General features: G+C 35.3%; 2 protein-coding genes and 1 non-coding gene across 4 annotated transcripts in view; 1 reads left to right on the forward strand and 2 right to left on the reverse strand.

Annotated features, from left to right (window-relative positions):
- Positions 1-19,924, reverse strand: part of LOC101744891 (putative transporter svop-1) — a 42,454-nt gene that overhangs the window by 7,312 nt on the left and 15,218 nt on the right. The window lies entirely within an intron of this gene.
- LOC692916 (UDP-galactose 4-epimerase) lies at positions 192-18,641 on the reverse strand. 2 transcript variants are annotated; one of them, NM_001046759.1, is given in 8 exon segments: positions 3,044-3,320; positions 3,323-3,358; positions 4,591-4,803; positions 7,587-7,855; positions 9,354-9,504; positions 10,049-10,257; positions 18,156-18,329; positions 18,498-18,560. In NM_001046759.1, coding segments are annotated over 8 exon segments (1,152 nt in total). In that variant the 5' UTR covers positions 18,550-18,560; the 3' UTR covers positions 3,044-3,272.
- Positions 6,676-6,749, forward strand: TRNAI-AAU (transfer RNA isoleucine (anticodon AAU)). Its single transcript has one exon. It is a non-coding gene; the product is annotated as a tRNA-Ile (tRNA).

Genomic DNA, 19,924 nt, shown 5'->3' on the forward strand with positions numbered 1-19,924 from the left:
TCTCATTCTAATAACTTTTAGCGTCTTTTTTAAAATTTACCCGGTTGCTACTATAGCGCCACCTTTATTTAGCAGATTTTAACGGACATTTTTACACGCACAGAGACGATTCTCCTTACCTCTATCCTCCATAGATTCTTTGTAAACGTGAAATTTTCGGATAACACATTTTCATATAACCATTAAAACAATTTTCTATACAAATACTTTTATTGATAATACATCGATAGCAAGTACAAAATGTTCACAAGCTTCAAACAATAACTACCCGACCCGTGTAATGTGTACGCAGCGATCTAATGCGAAGCGAAGACGATTTAAAATTCCATCGGATCGCGTTTCTTTCTTTTTTGATACAAAAATTATTGTCGATAATTTTAATACGAATTGCGCTTAGCACTATCGATTTAAACGTAAACTTAAATCTAAAATTCTATTCTTTTATTAAAAATCGTAGAGCCGGAAACTTGGTTTCGTTAATATAAAAAATTCGATTCAAATATACATATTACTTTTACAAATAAAAACATAATACAAAATGTATATTAAAAATAAAACAGCAATTGAAATCTACAAAGTTCAATGGAAAATAATTAGATCTCATAATTCGACCATAGAGTACGGATGTTTACAGAAGTAATAGGATATTCATATTACTATGTAATCTCATATTTTATATTAAGAGTATGCATTTTGTCAGAAAATCAGCGATGAAATTAACAAAACACTACGAAAGTTCCCAAGAGACGAAGATTTCAAATTATAGTCGCAATATTTATTGCACGGCTTAGAAGTTTGGTTTTTAAGTTTATTTAAGCGCTTTAGAATTTCATGAAATTATTTTTACATGAGACTCGTTTAAAATACCATAAATCAAGCATTGACAGGTTGACAGTTGAAAATACTGTATTTTCTTCATTACTTTTAAAAACAATTTCATTCGTATATAAAAGAGAATAATTTCAAAGTTTCTATAATATATTAAAAAAATATTATAACTAAATTTAACATTCGCTTAGAAATATATTTAAAAAAATGAGTACAAAACTGAATAATTTTCGCACCTTTATGTATTAAATTAAAATATTAAGTACCATAACTAAGTACTATAGTTAAGACGTTTAATCGAATCAAAGTTTGAACTAAGATAATGGATGGAAGAGAATGGATGTCTTTGTTTCAATAAATCGTTGATATTATATAATATGCTTCATTATACACCAAAATAATATTTTTTTAAAATATGCAAAATTACAAGACCAGTCTTATCGCTAAAAGTGAGCCAAAATCATAGATCGTCATGTACTTAATTAGAATCGCTTCTAAATTTCAAACTATGGAAAACCGAGAAAAAAACGCTACTAGCCATTTAGCTCATAACCAGAAACAGAACTAACAAACATTTGTATTTTTTCTTCTGAATCAAAACATTTTACAGATTCATGCTATAGTAATCTAAAATGTTGCGTTACTGTTATTTCTTGTCTTGTGTAAGTAACTCCACACGTATGTATATAAACTGGAAGATTTTTACATATTATTAAATTGACATGTGTATTATCCCTAAGTGTTTTTCCTTCCCATTAATAATTGTTGTTAGATAAGCAAATTAAGTTTGCTTTTTGGTATCGTCAGACAGTCTTTAATTACTGTAAAAGTAATTAATTATATTAGTGTTATAACATCAAATTAAACATAATTTTGCATTAGTTGTTTCCGGTGTTGTAAAAATCATATTTTAGTACTTACAAAATTTCTGATGCAATTCATAATATAATATTGGGCTGTTTATTAGCGAAATTTTTTGAAAGCTCTAAGAACATTAAGTGAAAATTGTTTTTCTTAATGCAGTATCATTCATTAGTAAGCGGCGAAAGAAATGTCACAGGTGTCCGCCTTTTTTTTTAAATGAGCATCAAAATTGTCTATGATTTCATCTCGTTGTAAAACATCAATGTTCGTCGAATAAATATTTTGATATTTTTTTTTATTTTTTTTTTCCTTGCTCTCCCTTACCCATTCCTAGCTTCGAAGCGTACTACTTACTACCTTAACGTGAACTAGGAATAAAGTTCAATTTGCCAAGTTTTGTAACAGGCTATCTAGTAGTACATGATACCTTCGTACATGTATTACGAAAAGTTCGTTGACCTGGCGCACCTCAGTTGTTACTGTTACATTGCGTGCTGCAATACAAAACATCTACAATAAAATGAGCATTAACTTCGTTTCGTTGATAGTTCTTTTTATTCGAGAACAGTCCCACACACTTAGTGAATGTAATATTTGACAATTTAAATTTAATTAACCTCTAAATTTTCATTCGATTTTGTCCAATCGCACTTAGTACGAATTATTTTCCAGTTAATTTGTTTCCCTCTATATTGACAGACGAGCGGGCGATGTAGAACTTAACCGCATCCGTCATTAACAATGTCAAACACTATTAACATGACTATGCCTGTTCACAGAAGGTGCTACTTCATTAAAAGGCATTGTTTTCGAACATTCAACTCATTCGACTACGCGTTCAGTTACATCTCTATTCGTATCAAAAAAAAAACCTTATCGAAAAGGGAACTTCTCAAAGACCCTGAGTCCGAGAGAGAGACTTTATTTCATTAAACGACTTTTATAAAATCGAACAAGACACAGGTTATTGTTCCCTTCGTACCTACAAATATAGAAAGGCTTTTCGATTTTTTTTTATCGTTACAATAGCTTCCATTTCTAAGCTTCAATGTAAAGCGCGCATTGGACACGAAAAAAATCGGACTTTTTTTTCTTCATTGAAATATTTTTTTCAAATTCATGTGTACCACTGCCACTGCAGCGCACAGACAACGTCCGACCAAAATCACAACGTGTGGACATTCTAGACTTATACGTGATTTTGTATCTTTCAATTCTCTTTGAATCCTTACACCGTTAAACCGGTGGTAATAAGGTTAGGCGCATCTCAATAAGAATTTCAAGTATGACTCAATTCCAAAATATCGAATAGTAATACTGAAGGCAAACGCGAAATTATGAATGGAATGTTTTTTTTTTTTTAAATTAATGTTAAAGTATTTTTATTTTTAATATGAAGCGAACGAAGGGTATTTATTTATACATCGTGTCCGAAAAACTTTTTTTGTTTGTTACTAGCGAATATTAAATATAGGCTAAAGCGAAACGAAAGCTTAAAATTAAAAACACCGACTTCTGTAAACGCTAAATGAAATCAAATATTTATAAAAATCAATTATTCATAGTTGACGTACAAAATGTTAAAAAAACGTATCGATTTTTAATTGCGCAGTCATAGTAAAAGTTCCTTGGGGAAGAGTTGCATCGAAGCATAGTCTTCTAAAACCTGAAAAATAAATGTATAATTTAAAAGATTGATTTAAAAAAAAAGAAGCTCAACCGAGATTTCGACAATCGAGGGTTGTAGAGAGTATTAAACGGTAAGCGGCGGCTTGGCTCTGCCTCTGGCATTGCTGACGTCCATGGGCGACGGTAACCACTTACCATCAGGAGGGCCGTATACTCATTTGCCTACAAGGGCAATAAAAAAAAAGGAGATCGACAAGAGTTCACGAGACACAGACGGATATTATAAAGTGAAGCTTCTTTAGGCGCGTTGAGGGTAAAATTTAACTCACGACAGATTCGTTACGGCTAGAGAGAAAAGATACAATTTAGGATGAGCGAGAGTGAGAAAATAGACAGAACGTCTCGCGAACTACTCGACCGCGGAGTGAGGGAAAAGACAAAGAGAGCTAGGTCATTTCTCTTATACACGACATTCCATATTACAAGAGAAATTTGAATTATGAATGTAAAATGAAAACCACAATACTAAATACCGCAAAAGAAGATGCACTTCTTTCACGTGCACCAATTTGCACGCACACTATTTTTTTATTGCGTCGAGGCGTGAGGTCCAAGTCTCAATTGTATTGAGAATTTGTAACGCCTGCCCTATCCTTCAGATCGGAGGGTAGGACTACAATACATCCTACCGTTATACCGAAAATGTTGGTGCAGTCCGCTAGTATAATACTTAGGGAACGCTGCTGCCCATTCTCTTTTTTTTGTTGCTTAGATGTGTGCTCACAGCCCAAGTGCTAAGTGGTTACTGGATAGACATCTACAACGTAAATGCGCCACACACCTTGAGATATAAGTTCTGAGGTCTCAGTTTAGTTACCACGGCTGCCCCGCTTTTAAAACCGAAACGCATTACTGCAAGAAGCATCTTTGAGAAGAGACGGGGACTGTTATAGATGTTTTTTTTATTGCCCTTGTAAGCAGACGAGCATACAGCCCACCTGATGGTGAGTGGTTACCGTCGCCCATGGACTCCAGCAATGTCAGGGGCAGAGCCGAGCCGCTGCCTACCGCTAGATGTTTTTATTTATTTTTTTATTGCTTAGTTGGGTGGTCAAGCTCACAGCCCACTCGGTGTTAAGTGGTTACTGGAGCCCATATACATCTACAACGTAAATGCTGCCACCCACCTTGAGACATAAGTTCTAAGGTCTCAAGTTACACACGCTGTACACACAGTACCACACAGTACCCACATAGCCTCGTACTCACCTCTCTGAACAGTTCGGCGGTAGGTTTGGGCACGTCCAGTTGCATCAGCGCGCGCAGCTTGGTCCCGTCGAGACAGAGCTGCTTGTTGAGGAGCAGCTCCACGCCGGCGCTGGGCTCGAGCGGCGTGTGCTGGAGGGAGTACTTGCGGCAGATGTCCGCCCACGCGGTCAGGTGCTTGTCGTTGGCTTCCTCCGCCACAGACGCTATGTCGTTCTGAAGCAAATTTTAATTTGGGTACCAATAACGACGAACCTTACTTTTTTTTTAATGCTTAGATGGGCGGACGAGCTCACAGCTCACCTGGTGTAAAGTGGTTACTGGAGCCCATAGACATTTACAACGCAAATGCGCCACCCACCTTGAGATATGAGTTCTAAGGTCTCAGTATAGTTACAACGGCTGCCCCAACCTTCAAGCCGAAAAGCATTACTGCTTCACGGCAGAATTACTTTGATGGTGCAGCAATATTTCGTCTTCTCGCATTAAAACAGTATAATCTCAAAACTTAATTATTTTACAGGAGAGTGTTTTAAAGGTTTAACGTGTGAAGATATTTTTAATATTCATCATCTTTGTAACAATTTTATTTTTATTTTTTATCAGTAATCTGTCTTTTACAGTAAGATAAAATTATGTATTAATTTTGTTAATAGTAGTCAAAACATAGGTAAATAAAAAAATAAAAAAAACTGAAACTAAACTACGCTTTTTTGACAGTATTTATGAGAAAAATACTGGTGATACCAAATGATTCCTTCGATTACCTCAATTTCGAATATTTTTGGAAATTGTACACTTTTAATGCGAAAAGACGATTTGTTATAAGTCTTTTTTGGATAAACACTTCAATAGACTTTTTTTTAAGTTGGAGAGTTAAATTATCATGTGCAAGAAGCTAATGGTAAAAAGAATCCAAACATTTTGTGATTTTTGTTCTATTTTATAGTGGTACTTTACTCTTGATCTTTCACGCAGAAGTTTTGAACATTTTGAAGAAAAAGACAAGTATTAAATGATTATCTGTTTACACCAATTAACATAGATATGGTGGTAGTACCTCTTGTCCGCACGGGTAGGTACTACCACCCTGCTTATTTCTGCCGTGAAGCACTTTACTGGTGGTAGGACCTCTTGTGAGTCCGCACGGCTAGGTACCACCACCCTGCCTATTTCCGCCGTGAAGCAGTAATGCGTTTCGGTGTGAAGGGTAGGGGTAGCCGTTGTAACTATACTGAGACCTTAGAACTTATATCTCAAGGTGGGTGGCGTATTTACGTTGTAGATGTCTATGGGCTCCAGTAACCACTTAACACCAGGTGGGCTGTGAGCTCGTTCACCCATATAAGCAATAAATAAAAAATCAAGATTTTTTACTGCTTAAATGGGTGGACGAGCTAACGGTTCGGTTGGTATTAAGTTGTTACCGGAGATCATAGACATTTACAACGTAAATGCCACCACCTCGCATCATGAGCTGTTCTGTCTCAGATTTTACAGTGCAACGGCTGCCCCACCCTTCAAACCAAAACGCTTTACGGCTTCACCCCAGAAATAGGCAGGGTGGTGGTACCTACCTGTGCGGACTCATAAGACGTTCTACCACCAGTAACTACGCAAATTCTATTTTTGCCGGTTTGAGTTTTAATACCTGATGTTATTCTTTCACCGTCGAAGTTAATCGTGAACATTTGTTAAGTACGTATTTCATTAGTAAAAAAGTGTACCCACCTGCGGGATTCGAACACCACTAGATACGAATGCATCGGACGTCTCATCCTTTAGGCCACTTCAAAGATAAACTAAACTCGACCATAATAATTCTTAATATAACAACATAAAAGTCCAGTTGAAATATAACAACAGAACCATTAGGTCGGATATTGGTAAGTGGGTCCTGGAGCCACTAGGTCAAAATTGAACAGCTTCCTTAATTCGTTCTAATAGTAATAAAGCGATACCGGCACTACGAGCTGAGCGCTTTAAGTAGTTTTATTTTAGTATTATTGAAACTTATCAAATTATTGTAAGGTTTTTTAAATACTCAACAGTTATAAAGGGATACGAATTTTCATGCAAATAGACGTCGGCCCATTAGCTCAGTTGGTTAGAGCGTCGTGCTAATAACGCGAAGGTCGCGGGTTCGATCCCCTCATGGGCCACACATTATTTTTGTTTTTTTTTTTTTCATTTTTCTTTCATTGAATATTTGAATAGTGACATATACCGGTTCTGGGTTTTGACAAAAAATATTTTATAAACCTTTTTTTTTCACAAATACCTTGTTTGTTTTTTTCCCTCATACTTGAATAGCTTGTAAGCATTCGCTGTGCAATAGCGTACGATTTATATTCAATGACATTTCGTGCGGACTTTAAATGACGCGAGTTTCTCAATCTTGGCGCATTTAAAATAATCATATCTGTGTGTGAGTGTTCGTGTTTGTGTGTGTGTACTATGATAAAATTTTCAGCAAAACTTCAGTCTGTCTAGTGTCTGATTCTGAGAAATTCAATAGCGGTCCGCACAAAGCCATATCAAGATATGCCAACAAACTGGCCAGGTTTCACTAGTGTACTATCAAGCACACCAAGTCATATCTTTAGGGCTAGCCGCCTAATAAAGTAGAGCAATTTTCGCCTATTTGTACTAGTTAATTTATTAAATATTACCTACCAGTAAGAAGAGGTCACGTGAAGTTGAATAAAAATGAACAAAATTTGTGTTAAAATATTTGTGTATTATTAATATCATTAATGCCTTCGTAGACCTGCTCATCACCCTAGCTGAGCACACTGACAGTACAATGACACTGTTCAGCTGCTGTTAACAGTACCGTTTATATGAATTGGATAATGTACAGCTGTAGATTGATTTGTATCAGATATATACACCAATAGATACCAATGGACGTGTTTCAAATTTTTTTTCTCAAATTTTGTGATAGTCTTATTGAAGTGTGACATGTTTAAGCAAGATAAAACAAATATCTTTCTCACCTTAGCCAAAGTAGAAATAGCGGTTCCATAGTAATCATGATTGATTTTGAATATATCAGAGACGAGCTCGGCCAATGTACCCTGAGTGCTGTTCCCTTCGTCAACCAAGTTATAGATCTGCTTGTTGGCCTGAGGACTGGTCCCGAGAGTCCAGATGGCACGACAGACGTCGCGGACATGTACCGTGTTCATTTTCAGATCGCCAGTCCAAAGGAGTTTCATTGTTTCGCCTAAATGCTTGTAAATTCCACCGTAGAGGAGACGGGGTGCTGTTGGGAATTATTCTGATTGAATTAACAGATATTATAATATTGTCTTTGTGAAGTGTATTATGTCCTGTATCTTTATATCATTCGTGGGAGTGACACAGGCTATATAATACTTTCGGAATACTTTTACTGGTGGTAGGACCTGTTGTGAGTCCGCGCGGGTAGGTACCACCACCCCACCAATTTCTGCCGTGAAGCAGTAATGCGTTTCGGTTTGAAGGGTGGGGCAGCCGCTGTAATTATACTTGAGACTTTAGAACTTATATCTCAAGGTGGGTGGCGCATTTACGTCATAGATGTCTATGGGCTCCAGTAACCACTTAACAACAGGTGGGCTGTGAGCTCGTCCACTTATCTAAGCATTAAAAAATAAAAATCTAATAATTTACTTTATTGGTAGTTACTCGTTAGTAGTGGCATAGTACCGCCAATATCTCATGAAGCAAGTACCGACTTAGCGGTCTCGGTTTATTTGCTAATGTCTGTTGGCAATGTTGATGTCATTCAACATTAAGTTGGCCATACAAGTTACATGGTGGGCTTTTTTTTTTTCTCCCTACCTAAGCTGAGAGCCTTGAGAGGCTATTTCAGTGTAACCCTAACGTTTGTAGGTGAGCTCACGGGGCTCAAACCTGATGACAGGTGGGCAAATATCTCCACTGCCCATGTATTGTGGCTAGTAAAGACTATTTTGATAATCACACTAAAAACTGTTATTTAGAATAAAGGTGGATAGCCTTTACTCAAACAAACGTTCCCACAATCAACAATAGATACTTTAGAATGACATTATTTATATATTTTCCCACGAGCAGCCAATATCTATTTGGTTATTTATGACAAAAATAGCGGATGTTTAAGATTACAGCTAACTCCGGTTGGTGAAAACGATATCAAAATTATCTGTGTGTCGTTGACTGCCACAGAAGGGTTCTCTGAATATCATACCAGCATGTTTTAGTCACCAGCTGGTATTTACATATGGTAATGTAGACTCACATGGAGAGTTTTCGTCCTCCTAACTATTTCTTATTTTTATTGCTTAGATGGGTGGACGAGCCCACCTGGTGTTAAGTGGTTACTGGAGCCCATAGACATGCATAGCGTAAATGCGCCACCCACCTTGAGATATAAGTTCTAAGGTCTCAAGTATAGTTACAACCGCTGCCCCAACCTTCAAACCGAAACACATTATTGCTTCACGGCAGAAATAGGCAGGGTGGTGGTACCTACCTGCGCGGATTCACAAGAGGTCCTACCACCGGTAAAAAGAAGTCTCTGTCAAGTTTCTGTCAAGAAGTCGTCACAATTTTGACTTCAGGTTATCAGGAGCGTGACTGCACTCAAGTTATGAAGCCCATGTTCTCTTACTATAGTTTAGCTATAAGCTTCATTGGCAGAAATTTAAAACAAAGAAAGCAATTTGATATTTGAGCCAAGTCAATTTTGGGCAGAATTAATATTATAGTGTTAATCTAAATAGTCATATTATGCTCACTCAAACTTCTTCTGTCTCCGATTCCGTACACAATAGCGGGCCTTATGATGGTGTAGTTCAGGTCCTCCATGTTTTTCAGCTCTTGTTCCACTTTGCTCTTCATCCGACCTTCGATCGTCCAAGGGTCAATTGAGCAATCTTCCTTTTGGGGCTGTAATATGGAGTTTGATTTGATAACGGATTTGTCACATTGAATTAGGATCTAGATTGAATTTCATGATCGGTATCTGTCAGTAGTTTTACATGTCCTTCTTCGAAAGAAAGTTAAACGAAATTGACCTCTTCGGCTATTGCCTTTGAATGCAATATGGTGTTAAGCTTTTGGTACTGACTTCTACCTCCGTGTTGATGATTCGTCACGTTTTAAAGTGCGCTTACAATATTACAGTGAAATTATTTAATTTTCAACAACATATTTTTTTAGTTGTTATCTATACTAATATATAAATTTACAGTGGTTTTTACGGATGTTCCGTTATAACTACTGAACCATGCATCCGATTGACTTGAAACTTGGTATCCATGCAGAAAATACATGTAATTAATGGATAGGCTAATATTTATATGAGTGTTGGACTCCCTACACCAGTTGCGGGGGCGTTAATGATGAGAATCTTTATGGGGGTGAGAAATAATAATGTTAATTTTAAAGGCCCAGGAAAGCGGGCGGGCACAGCTAGTTTAATATAAATTACCTTATCATTGCTGCACATCTGTCCACTTGAGATCTCTACCAGTCTTGGTACCTTCATCCTGGCGCAGTGCTTGGCCACGTTCAGGCTGAGGGTGACGATTCCTTCCGCATAAACCGCCTCGGTCTGACCTCCGCGAGTTTCGCTCGCACAATTCACTACCAGCCCCCATGGCGCGTCGTCTCCTGGATCTAACGCTGATGCGCAAGAAGCTGAAGAGGAAACCATGACCAAACTTGTAATGACACGAGTAAGTGAATTTTCTTTTACTAGTGGTCCCGCAATAGTCGAAATTCGACTATAATATATTGAAATTGTAAGTTTGTACACTATTATGATTCTATTTTCAGACTATTATACTTTTAAAATCACAAATTTCGCCAAGACTACACTATAGAAATATATTAATAAAGACAAACAATATATAATCTATTCTCAATTTGACCACAACAGACGTCAAGAACAAAAGTTTGACAATAAACAAATAGTATGCATGCGTGTGTGCGTCAAATACATGATAGTGTGTGTAATGTTTTTTTATTGATTTAATGTACTTTTAGGCATAATTTTAAAAAATATTATTCTGCACTCCTTCTCTGTATTCTCTATAAGTGTGAGAAATTTCATACTCCTCCGTCCGCGCAATTTTCGTAAAAAGGGATACAAAGTTTTTCCTTCACGTATTAATATATAGATTATGGCCAGATAAAATTGTATTTAACATTGTATAACGGCCGTCTGGTGTAGTGGTAAGTGACATGGTCACTACGCAAGGGGGTCGCGGGTTCGAATCCCGCCAAGGGAAGATATTTGTATGATAAATATAAAATGTCTTTTCCAGGGTTATGGATGTATATTAAATATATGTATGTGTATAATAAAAATCTTACATTTATTTTCGTTATCTGGTACCTGTAACACAAGTTATTTACTAACTTAGCACGGGACCAGTTAACGTGGCGTGATTGTTAGTAAATATTTATTATTATTATTAAATTAGTACCTACGTGCGAAAAGTTAGAAAACATCTGACAAAATCATACATACTGCATTTTGGTTCTAATGTCGATACGTCTTTGAATATAAACTAAATAAAGCCTTGAAATGAAAATAGCTGCGTCGAAACAAATAAAATATTTACGAGTGCATTGTCATTTGTGTTTCAAATCAAAAAGATTGCGCTTATAGAGGTCGCGGACACAATCGAATTGTGATTACCGTTCGGTGGAACTATATTTTTTTTATTGCTTCGATGGGTGGACGAGCTCACAGCCCACCTGGTGTTAAGTGGTTACTGGAGCCCATAGACATCTACAACGTAAGTGCGCCACCCACCTTGAGATATAAGTTCTAAGGTCTCAGTATAGTTTAGTTACAACGGCTCAGTATAGTTACAGCGATTCGCATTGAATCCCTTATGTAAATAGGAGCTTTGTATTTGTCCTAGCCATTGTTGATATGTTTAACAACAGTTCACGCTTATTTCTTGCTGTTATCTCGTAGGGTGACGTCAGCGCAATATTTATTCAACTTGCAGATTGGTTTCACGAGTTTTAGCCCTCATTCGCACGGCGTTTTAAAAACTTTGCGTCAAAACTCGACGTTGGCGCTTTTATAACGTTCTCGATGTGACGTAATCTTTAACGCCCAACGCTTAGCGCTCAACATGCAAAAAGCGTCGCGTTTTAAAAGCGCTGACGTATGAACATATGCATCTGAGCATTTCTCAAAATTATTGCACAATAGACTTTAGCCTCTGTCCCATTTTTTTAATAATTTGTTCTGGCTAATATATTAGTTCATTACTACTTTTTATAAATTGTGTAAGCAGTATAACTACTCTACTTATTAGAAAGGAAAAAAACAGATATAAATACAATGACATTTTTTCATTAAAAATATATATCATAAATCAGCTTCAACCAGTTGTATGAAAAGTGCAGTGTCCTAATCTCAATATCTTACCAAACCATCGATCTTTAGTTGAATGGACATGGGCATTGTATAAATATAAAATATTATTTATTTATAGCCATAAGTTACAATTCATCCTAAAACATCCTTTTTAGCATTACTTTATAATTAAATTTCTAATTAATGATTTTAACTTGTCCCGTAAAAAGTTCCACCTAGAAATTCCAGTTTTTGTTACCATAATTCTGAAGAAATATGAGAATCGATTAATGCAATTATATTTTAGAATAATGGTAGCATTAGTCGGCTTGGCATCCGTCTTGTTTTAATTTCGACTAGTTCTTTCTGGTGCCGGTACGAACGGTAAAAGTCAATATTGAAGCTAGCTGTCAGAAAAAAATTCCACCTTTGTTACTCATAAAACATAGATAAGTGCAGATTTTATTGTTATTTCACTTAACCTACTATTAAAGCTCCCATTCTTGATTTCGTTAATCAAATCGAAATAAGAGTAATCGTGTGAGTTGCATGTGTTTACAAATAAAATGACATGCTGTTCTTGATTTGTTACTTCTTTTTTTGTTACTTTTGTGTGGTAACGTATAAATGGAAAAGAGAGTAACAAAATAGGAAATCATTAGGCTGAGTATATATAATATATTATTATTATTTAACTTTCTGTTTAAAATAATTTTATAATAATTATTGCAATTACAACGGCGTCAATTTCTTTGTTTTTTTGTTGTACTATTACAGATTTGTACTATGAAATAGATTGGGAGTTTTTTGTTAGTGTTTTTCTATCAGTTTGATTAGTTTATTTAAAAACAAATGCGGCTTTTAAATATCTGCTTGTTTCAATCTAAAAGTGCGATCATAGTAAAGAGAGAACTACTGCATGATATTCCTTCTGATGTGGTGGGCTAAATTTCAAAATATCTGTTGTTCTGGGTAACGTAAAAAAAGGGTTCTTTTACACTAACACTTTTTTTTTCCTACCTATGCTGATAGCCTTGAGGGGCTATTTCAGCTTCACCCTAACGTTTGTAGGTGAGCTCACGGGGCTCAACCGGAGAGTTGCTAACACTGACCTTAGCAAGAGCAGTGCTTCGCAGAACCTACCACCGGATCGGAAACGCGATCCACTGAGAAGATCCGGCGAGAAACTCAGTGGGCTGTGTCTATGGGGTTAATTCGCTCGTCGAGCCCTTCGTCGCAAGCGACGGGTTCGACTCTAACCTCTGCTGAAAAAATGAGGCGCTACCGCGAAAGACTTAAAGAAAATCCACAAAAGACGGAGGAGCAGCGAATACGAAACATAGAAAGGATAAAATCTAAATATTTATATAAATCAGTAAGTGAGATGTCAGAAGACGAAAAAAATAAACAAAGACAAAAGTGGCGTGCCTGTGTTTACACCTTGGCCTATCATGGCCTTTTTTTTCGACACATTTTATCAAGGCACCGATATGTTATTCCAGATTCGTCTAACAATCCGCTGCATTTTGTATCAAGTATGAACGCTGTAGAAATAAAAATATTATTACGTTGTCCATTTTTCTGGTGCCAAAGATGTGATTATGATTTATACGATCACTATCCAGCCGATGAATGTGATTAATGCTATTAAAGGTTTTTACTGAATCAGAAACCGTTAGGCCTCCTTTTCATTATGATTAAAAAAGAACTGAAACGATATTTTTGTTACCTACTCGTAAATGTTCCTAAATATTTGAATAGGGTATTTTTTAAACGAAAAATGTTTAAATGTCCTTTGACAGCAGTTCATGCTATAATCTACATATATAAATATAATTATAATTATTTTTAACACGGGTCAAAGTTTATTATAATTTGAACTACTTCGAAAACTAGCCTTATAAAATCCTAGTTTGTTACCAGTATTCCATTTTTGTTACTGTCCCATAAAAGCGGACACGTATTTCTTTTCAAATTTTTTATTTATTATCTTAAAACCTGCAATTTTTTTTAAAAAAGCAAAAGAAGTGTATTGTTATTTCATTTGTGAACGTATTTAAAAATAAAACAACATCAAAACTTCTTTACTGTGATTTTAAAACAAAGTTGTGGGCAAATGGTAACGTAAAGGATATATTACAACTTATATAAGTAACATTTTGCTGTAAATGTTAACAGTTTTTTATAGACACGTAAAATGATGGTTATGTCACCCTATTGAAATGCATAAAAGTTGACGAAATTGATTTGGTGTTTTAATTAACGTAATTGATAGACGATAACAAAATAAGAATATTTCTCCGCCCTTGGTATATTTCTACACATTTCTCTACTTTATTACATATTAAACCTCAGAACAAACCTCATATTCAAAATCTATAGACACCTATCTACAAATGAAAACAAAAAAAATGCTTTAGTTTAACATTTTTATTTTAGTACATTATTTTATTGGTGGTGCATTTATTTTGAGAAATGCTCATCTGTTTTATTTGAACGCTTTTTTAACGCGCGCTAAAAAGCTCCCGTGCGAATGAGGCCTTACGAGAAGCTGTATGGCTTTGTGACAAACAGACATTTGAGGTAAGCCTTCCTTAGTATGCCGTATTTTTTATCGCCGTCTTAGGCAGACGAGCATCCCATTTGATGGTAAGTGGTTCTCGTCATTCACGGACGACGGCAACGCCAGGAACATAGTCAAGTCGCTATACACTGCAGCGAGCTCTCCTCAAATGCCGTAGACGCAGGCTCACTTAAAGTAGGTTACCGATTACTCCATTATTTATGTATGTGTACTCTATGTCTGTATGCGATATTAAATAATGTCTAAACTTGGCATGTACATATGTTCTACATAGCAATTGTATTTTACAAACTGACAGTGCATATTATAAGAATAAGGATTATGATTGTTATATAATTTGTAAAAAATTATATATTAATATAGTTTTTGCCCGCGACTTCGTCTGCGTGGAGTAGTTACTTTGGCGTATATCTACATATAGCTTAAGCTCTCAAAAGGGAAAAATACCCCGATTTTGTAACATTCTTTATTGGTGCTCCGCTTGGCCCTATTGGTCTATAGCCTTCCTCAATAAATGAGCTATCTGACACTGAAATAATTTTTCAAATCGGACCAGTAGTTCCTGAGATTAGCGCGTTCAAACAAACAAACTCTTCAGCTTTATAATATCTATCTATCTATCTATCAGCCCATAGACGTCCACTGCTGGACATAGGCCTCCCTCAAGCCTCGCCACAAAGACCGGTCCGCATCCGCTGGATGCAGGCAGCGCAGGATGCAGTTGTGATATAGATATAACAACCAGAGATTTATTTGTAAATTTTGTTTTCAATAAAGACCAGTTATAATTCTCTGATATTTTTTTTATATTTTCCTCTTAATTTATCTCCTGCTTTAATAAATATTTTACTGCCTCATAATAGTTGTTGAATATGTGACAACATATTTTGTACATTGAGGAAAATACAAGAATTGTTTATTAACAATATTAATATGACATTCACGTGTAGCTAAAACAATGAGACAGTGTTTTAGCAAACTGAATTTGCTATTATAATTCAACATGTCATAAATATATGCATTAGTATTGTGTATATTTATGAAGCAGTAGTGATGTATAATCGTAGATGTTTATGGCATGGGTTGGTATCAAGATCCTGTGTATTGTTACTAAACAATATATTAAGAGACTTTGATATCATGTCACAGATATAAGTAGTTGCAATAGTTTGTGATGTTGCTTACAAACAGATAGGCCAAGAGTATAATATATATTGAGGGGTGAAAGGCTATGGTTTAAGAGACACTTTTGCAAATTTACAGGAGAGCCCTTTAAAGTTTAACATTTGAAACAATATCATAACAAAAAAACTTCTTCATCCATTTGAATGGGGTAAACTTAACTGAAGTTCAATTAAAAACATGGAATTGTTGATACTAATCCCAAATAAAACAGACCTCTAATTATAAAGATAATTGTCACATCATTAATATATATATATAAATAGTAGAGCATAAAGAACTCAACTCAGCAATATTAATGCATCATCAGAGTAAATTTTTTTGACTAGATTTTGTTTAATAGCTTACAGTGTAAAAAAAGAATGTTTACAGATAATTTGTTAGTGTAGTAGTGTTAACAAGAAGTATTAGGATTTAAAAAAAAAAAAAAAAATGTTTAAGGGATACTTACCAGCCTGAATTGATTGAGCTTTAGTTAAATTTTAAATGAAGAATTACTTTTGAATATTAGTCTATTATGAAATAAAATATATCAATACAATTACAATCAGTACAATTACATTAGGTCTGCCTATGCTATATACATTTAGAACGCTATTTGTTACAAACACACTCTCTTTATCTTAACCACCACTATTCAGTACAGTGAAAGTGAATTCATAGAATCACGGTCTGTAAAATTTACACACTTACATGATTATGTTTGTGATGATCATCTTTTAGGTTTTGTTGTTATTCATTTGTATTTTTAAACAACACTTTCCAATGTTACAAATTTCATTACAGTTAAAAGGCATGATAAGCCGCATTTGAATGCAAAAATGTGAAATGAAAGTAAAATGAAAGTTAAAGTTAAAATGAAAGTTTTTACTTAAAATAGTTGGATGCAAATTTATTAACTGTAGATAAAAGGTCAAAATTGAGTGTTAAATACTATTTAGTACAGGTCTCAAAGCACAACCTTGTTCAACTTCTCAAACTTCAACAAAGATCATTGGGCGTTTTTTACCCGCTTTTTTTAAAGTCGCGAACATAAACCAAAACACTTGTAAATCATAGTGCTTCCAATCATATTTAATATTATGTGGTTATTTTAATTCATAACAATGGGAAAATGGAAATAAAAGTAAAATGAAATTCATATTTTAAGTTGACTATTTGTCCTAATTACTAAATATGACCGCTCAGTAAGTTAAAATATCACTCCATGGTATTTTCGTAAAGTCAACCTGACTGATATCCGATAAGTGGGTGTGCATGTTGCGTTGATAAATGAGAATATAAATAGAGAAAATGAATTGGCTGATTACGTGATTCAAAACAACTTAAACAGGCAAAGAGTTGCATTCACGCCGATAGAGGCAAACAATCCCGAATTAAGAGATTTTCCACAATTAACTTACGACGAGCTATTTTTATTTACCTTGGGAATATACCATTTGAAATTGGCCAAATCTTATTGCCATGAACACATGCGGCCAAACGGAGTGTATATAATGGAATTATACCATCGCAGAGAGTTGGTAGAAAATAAAATATTAATACGAGGCAGAATACAGTCTCGTCACATAAGAGCAAAACGCTATTATACATATATACTAATAAATCCGGCATTGCAAGGAAGACAAAGCCTCGAAGGGTATTACTGTTCCTGTATACACGGCCGCCGCACTGTAGGGAGTTGCGCGCACATCGCCAGTGTGGTATACTTTTTATCTTGGGCTATATATCAAGAAGAATTTCACGCACCTGCGGCGTTTTTAGACGAAACTCTTGTAGATTTGGATGCGGCAGAATAAAAGTAAAGAGAAAAACATGTTTTTTTTATTCCTTTTTTCCTCTTGAATTATTGCACAAAAAAGTAAAAAAAAATATATTTTTTTAATGTCCAGTTTCTCCTTATTCCCACGGCTCACAGATATGGGACCTATACCATTGTAAACTAGATTCAATTGCCTATCCACCAGACCTAATTTCATTTTTGTTCGCTGTAGGTAAGTGTCCCATACAAAGGTGCCCGATGTCCTTTCACCCTTATCATAATATTCTACGGTTCATTATATGTACATTGTGTATGTAACATATATTAACAGATGACATAATAGGGAAATGATTCATTTTCAGTGATAATACTTTTTATCTTAATTGACGAGCACTCACTAGTCTGTTGTTCTTGTGTTTTAATACTCAAAACAATTTAATGATAAAATATTTGAAGCGTTTACTTATATTCACTTTATACATATTGTTGAGTATATTTTTTAAATTTTATTTTGGTTTTTATGTATTAGTTCAATTTTTGAAAAAGTAAATTTTGATACCGCGTTTATAAACAATAATATGCAGGTAAATTATTAAAGATGTTGTGTGTGATTGTTCTAGAAATAGAATACTGGGACATCGTGTATTTATTAATAAAGTATCATTTTTTTTAAATAATATATTACTCACTCTGATTAATTAGATTTGCGCTTTTGTATTCAACGCGGGGGTCCTCAAATGTTTTAGAATGTGTAGGGTTCAGGAAAGCCAGTTGAGGCGGGGTCTTGTCCACAACACGAAGCCCGCTAACCAGATCGTTCCTTATCAAGTAATCTACCAAGTTCCGCCCGATGAAGCCGCATCCTGCACATCACCATGCAAAAAACGGTTTAATTTTGTAACACGATGACTAAGATCAACGACCGTTGCGACAAAAAAAAAACTACACGATTTGAATACTTCTTGGGCATAATACGCTTTAAAGGACCCATGGAACTGCACGAACTACTTATAATATTGTTATTACATTACCTCCTAGTATTAAAACTCGTGGTTTTAAATTATCACCGGTTGTATCAGACATTTCGCCCGTTTTAAGAAAAACGAATGACAGTTAAAGTTTACGACTTTGACATTAGACGTGACGGCCGATAACTTTTTTTTTAATGGTACTTTATGAACTGGTAACTAAGACTTTTAAGTCATGTCTTATTTTAATTTACATTCTTATTTTTATGAAAAATGATAATGTGGAGTGAAATGAAATGAAATGAAGATGATTAATTAGAGACATTAATCAACTGGGATGAAATTTAATGAAATTAGATGATATGGGATGAAATAATATAATCTCCGTAAAATGGTGGTCATTTACTGAGATTTTTCCAGTTGACTTTTTGGAGGAACCCGAAAAGTTATGTCCAGCGGCTTTGTTTCATTTTCCCACATTTGTGCACTTTCACAGATATTAAACAGCTAGTAAACCACTGTTATTAAACATTTAAACCTGAAGAAAAACTAAATAGACAAAATAAAACAAATCACACAATTACACTCCTCGCATTCCCGCCAAAAAGTCGACGGCCGATAACAATGTTTTTCAATGTTGCAAGTCTAATTAAAATTAAAAGATGGGAGTTTAACAACGCGAGATAATGTACTTTCGTATATTTTTTATCATATTTATATCATATTTTTTTGAAGTCGTCGTGGCCTAAAGGATAAGACCTCCAGTGCATTCGTGTCGAGCGATGCACCGGTGTTCGATTCACGCAGGCGGGTACCAATTTTTCTAATGAAATACGCACTTAACAAATGTTCACGTTTGACTTCCACGGTGAAGGAATAACATCGTTTAATAAAAATCAAACCCGCAAAATTATAATTTGCGTAACTACTGGTGGTAGGACCTCTTGTGAGTCAGCACGGGTAGGTACCACCATCCTGCCTAATTCTACCATGAAGCAGTTGATGAAGCGTTTCGGTTTGAAGGGTGGGGTAGCCGTTGTAACTATACTGAGAACTTAGAATTTATATCTCAAGGTGGGTGGCGCATTTACGTTGTAGATGTCTATGGGCTCCACTTAACCACTTAACACCAGGTGGGCTGTGAGCTCGTCCAACCATCTAAGCAATAAAAATAAAATAAAAAAAGGGTCAGGATTAAACCAGTAATAAATTCTTGAATTTCAGAGGAATGGCAACATGCCTATCCGTTGTTGTCGCTCGAGGATTCGGCTTTATTAGCGTGCAACTAATAGCGAGCTTACTGACTGACTGCACACCGATGATCAAACAGTGGTGTAGATTTTATATAAATTGATTTCTACTGGCTTCCTATTGAAAAATATTCCAATATGAACTAAGCCAAATCATGTCACGCTATTGATTTAAAGATATACTTATAGTACAAGTCAACGGCCAATGTTTTAACGCTTGGGGAGCACCGCAGAGTGTTG

This window comes from Bombyx mori, chromosome 6 (genome assembly GCF_030269925.1).
Source record: "Bombyx mori chromosome 6, ASM3026992v2".
Classification (NCBI taxonomy): Eukaryota; Metazoa; Arthropoda; class Insecta; order Lepidoptera; family Bombycidae; genus Bombyx; species Bombyx mori.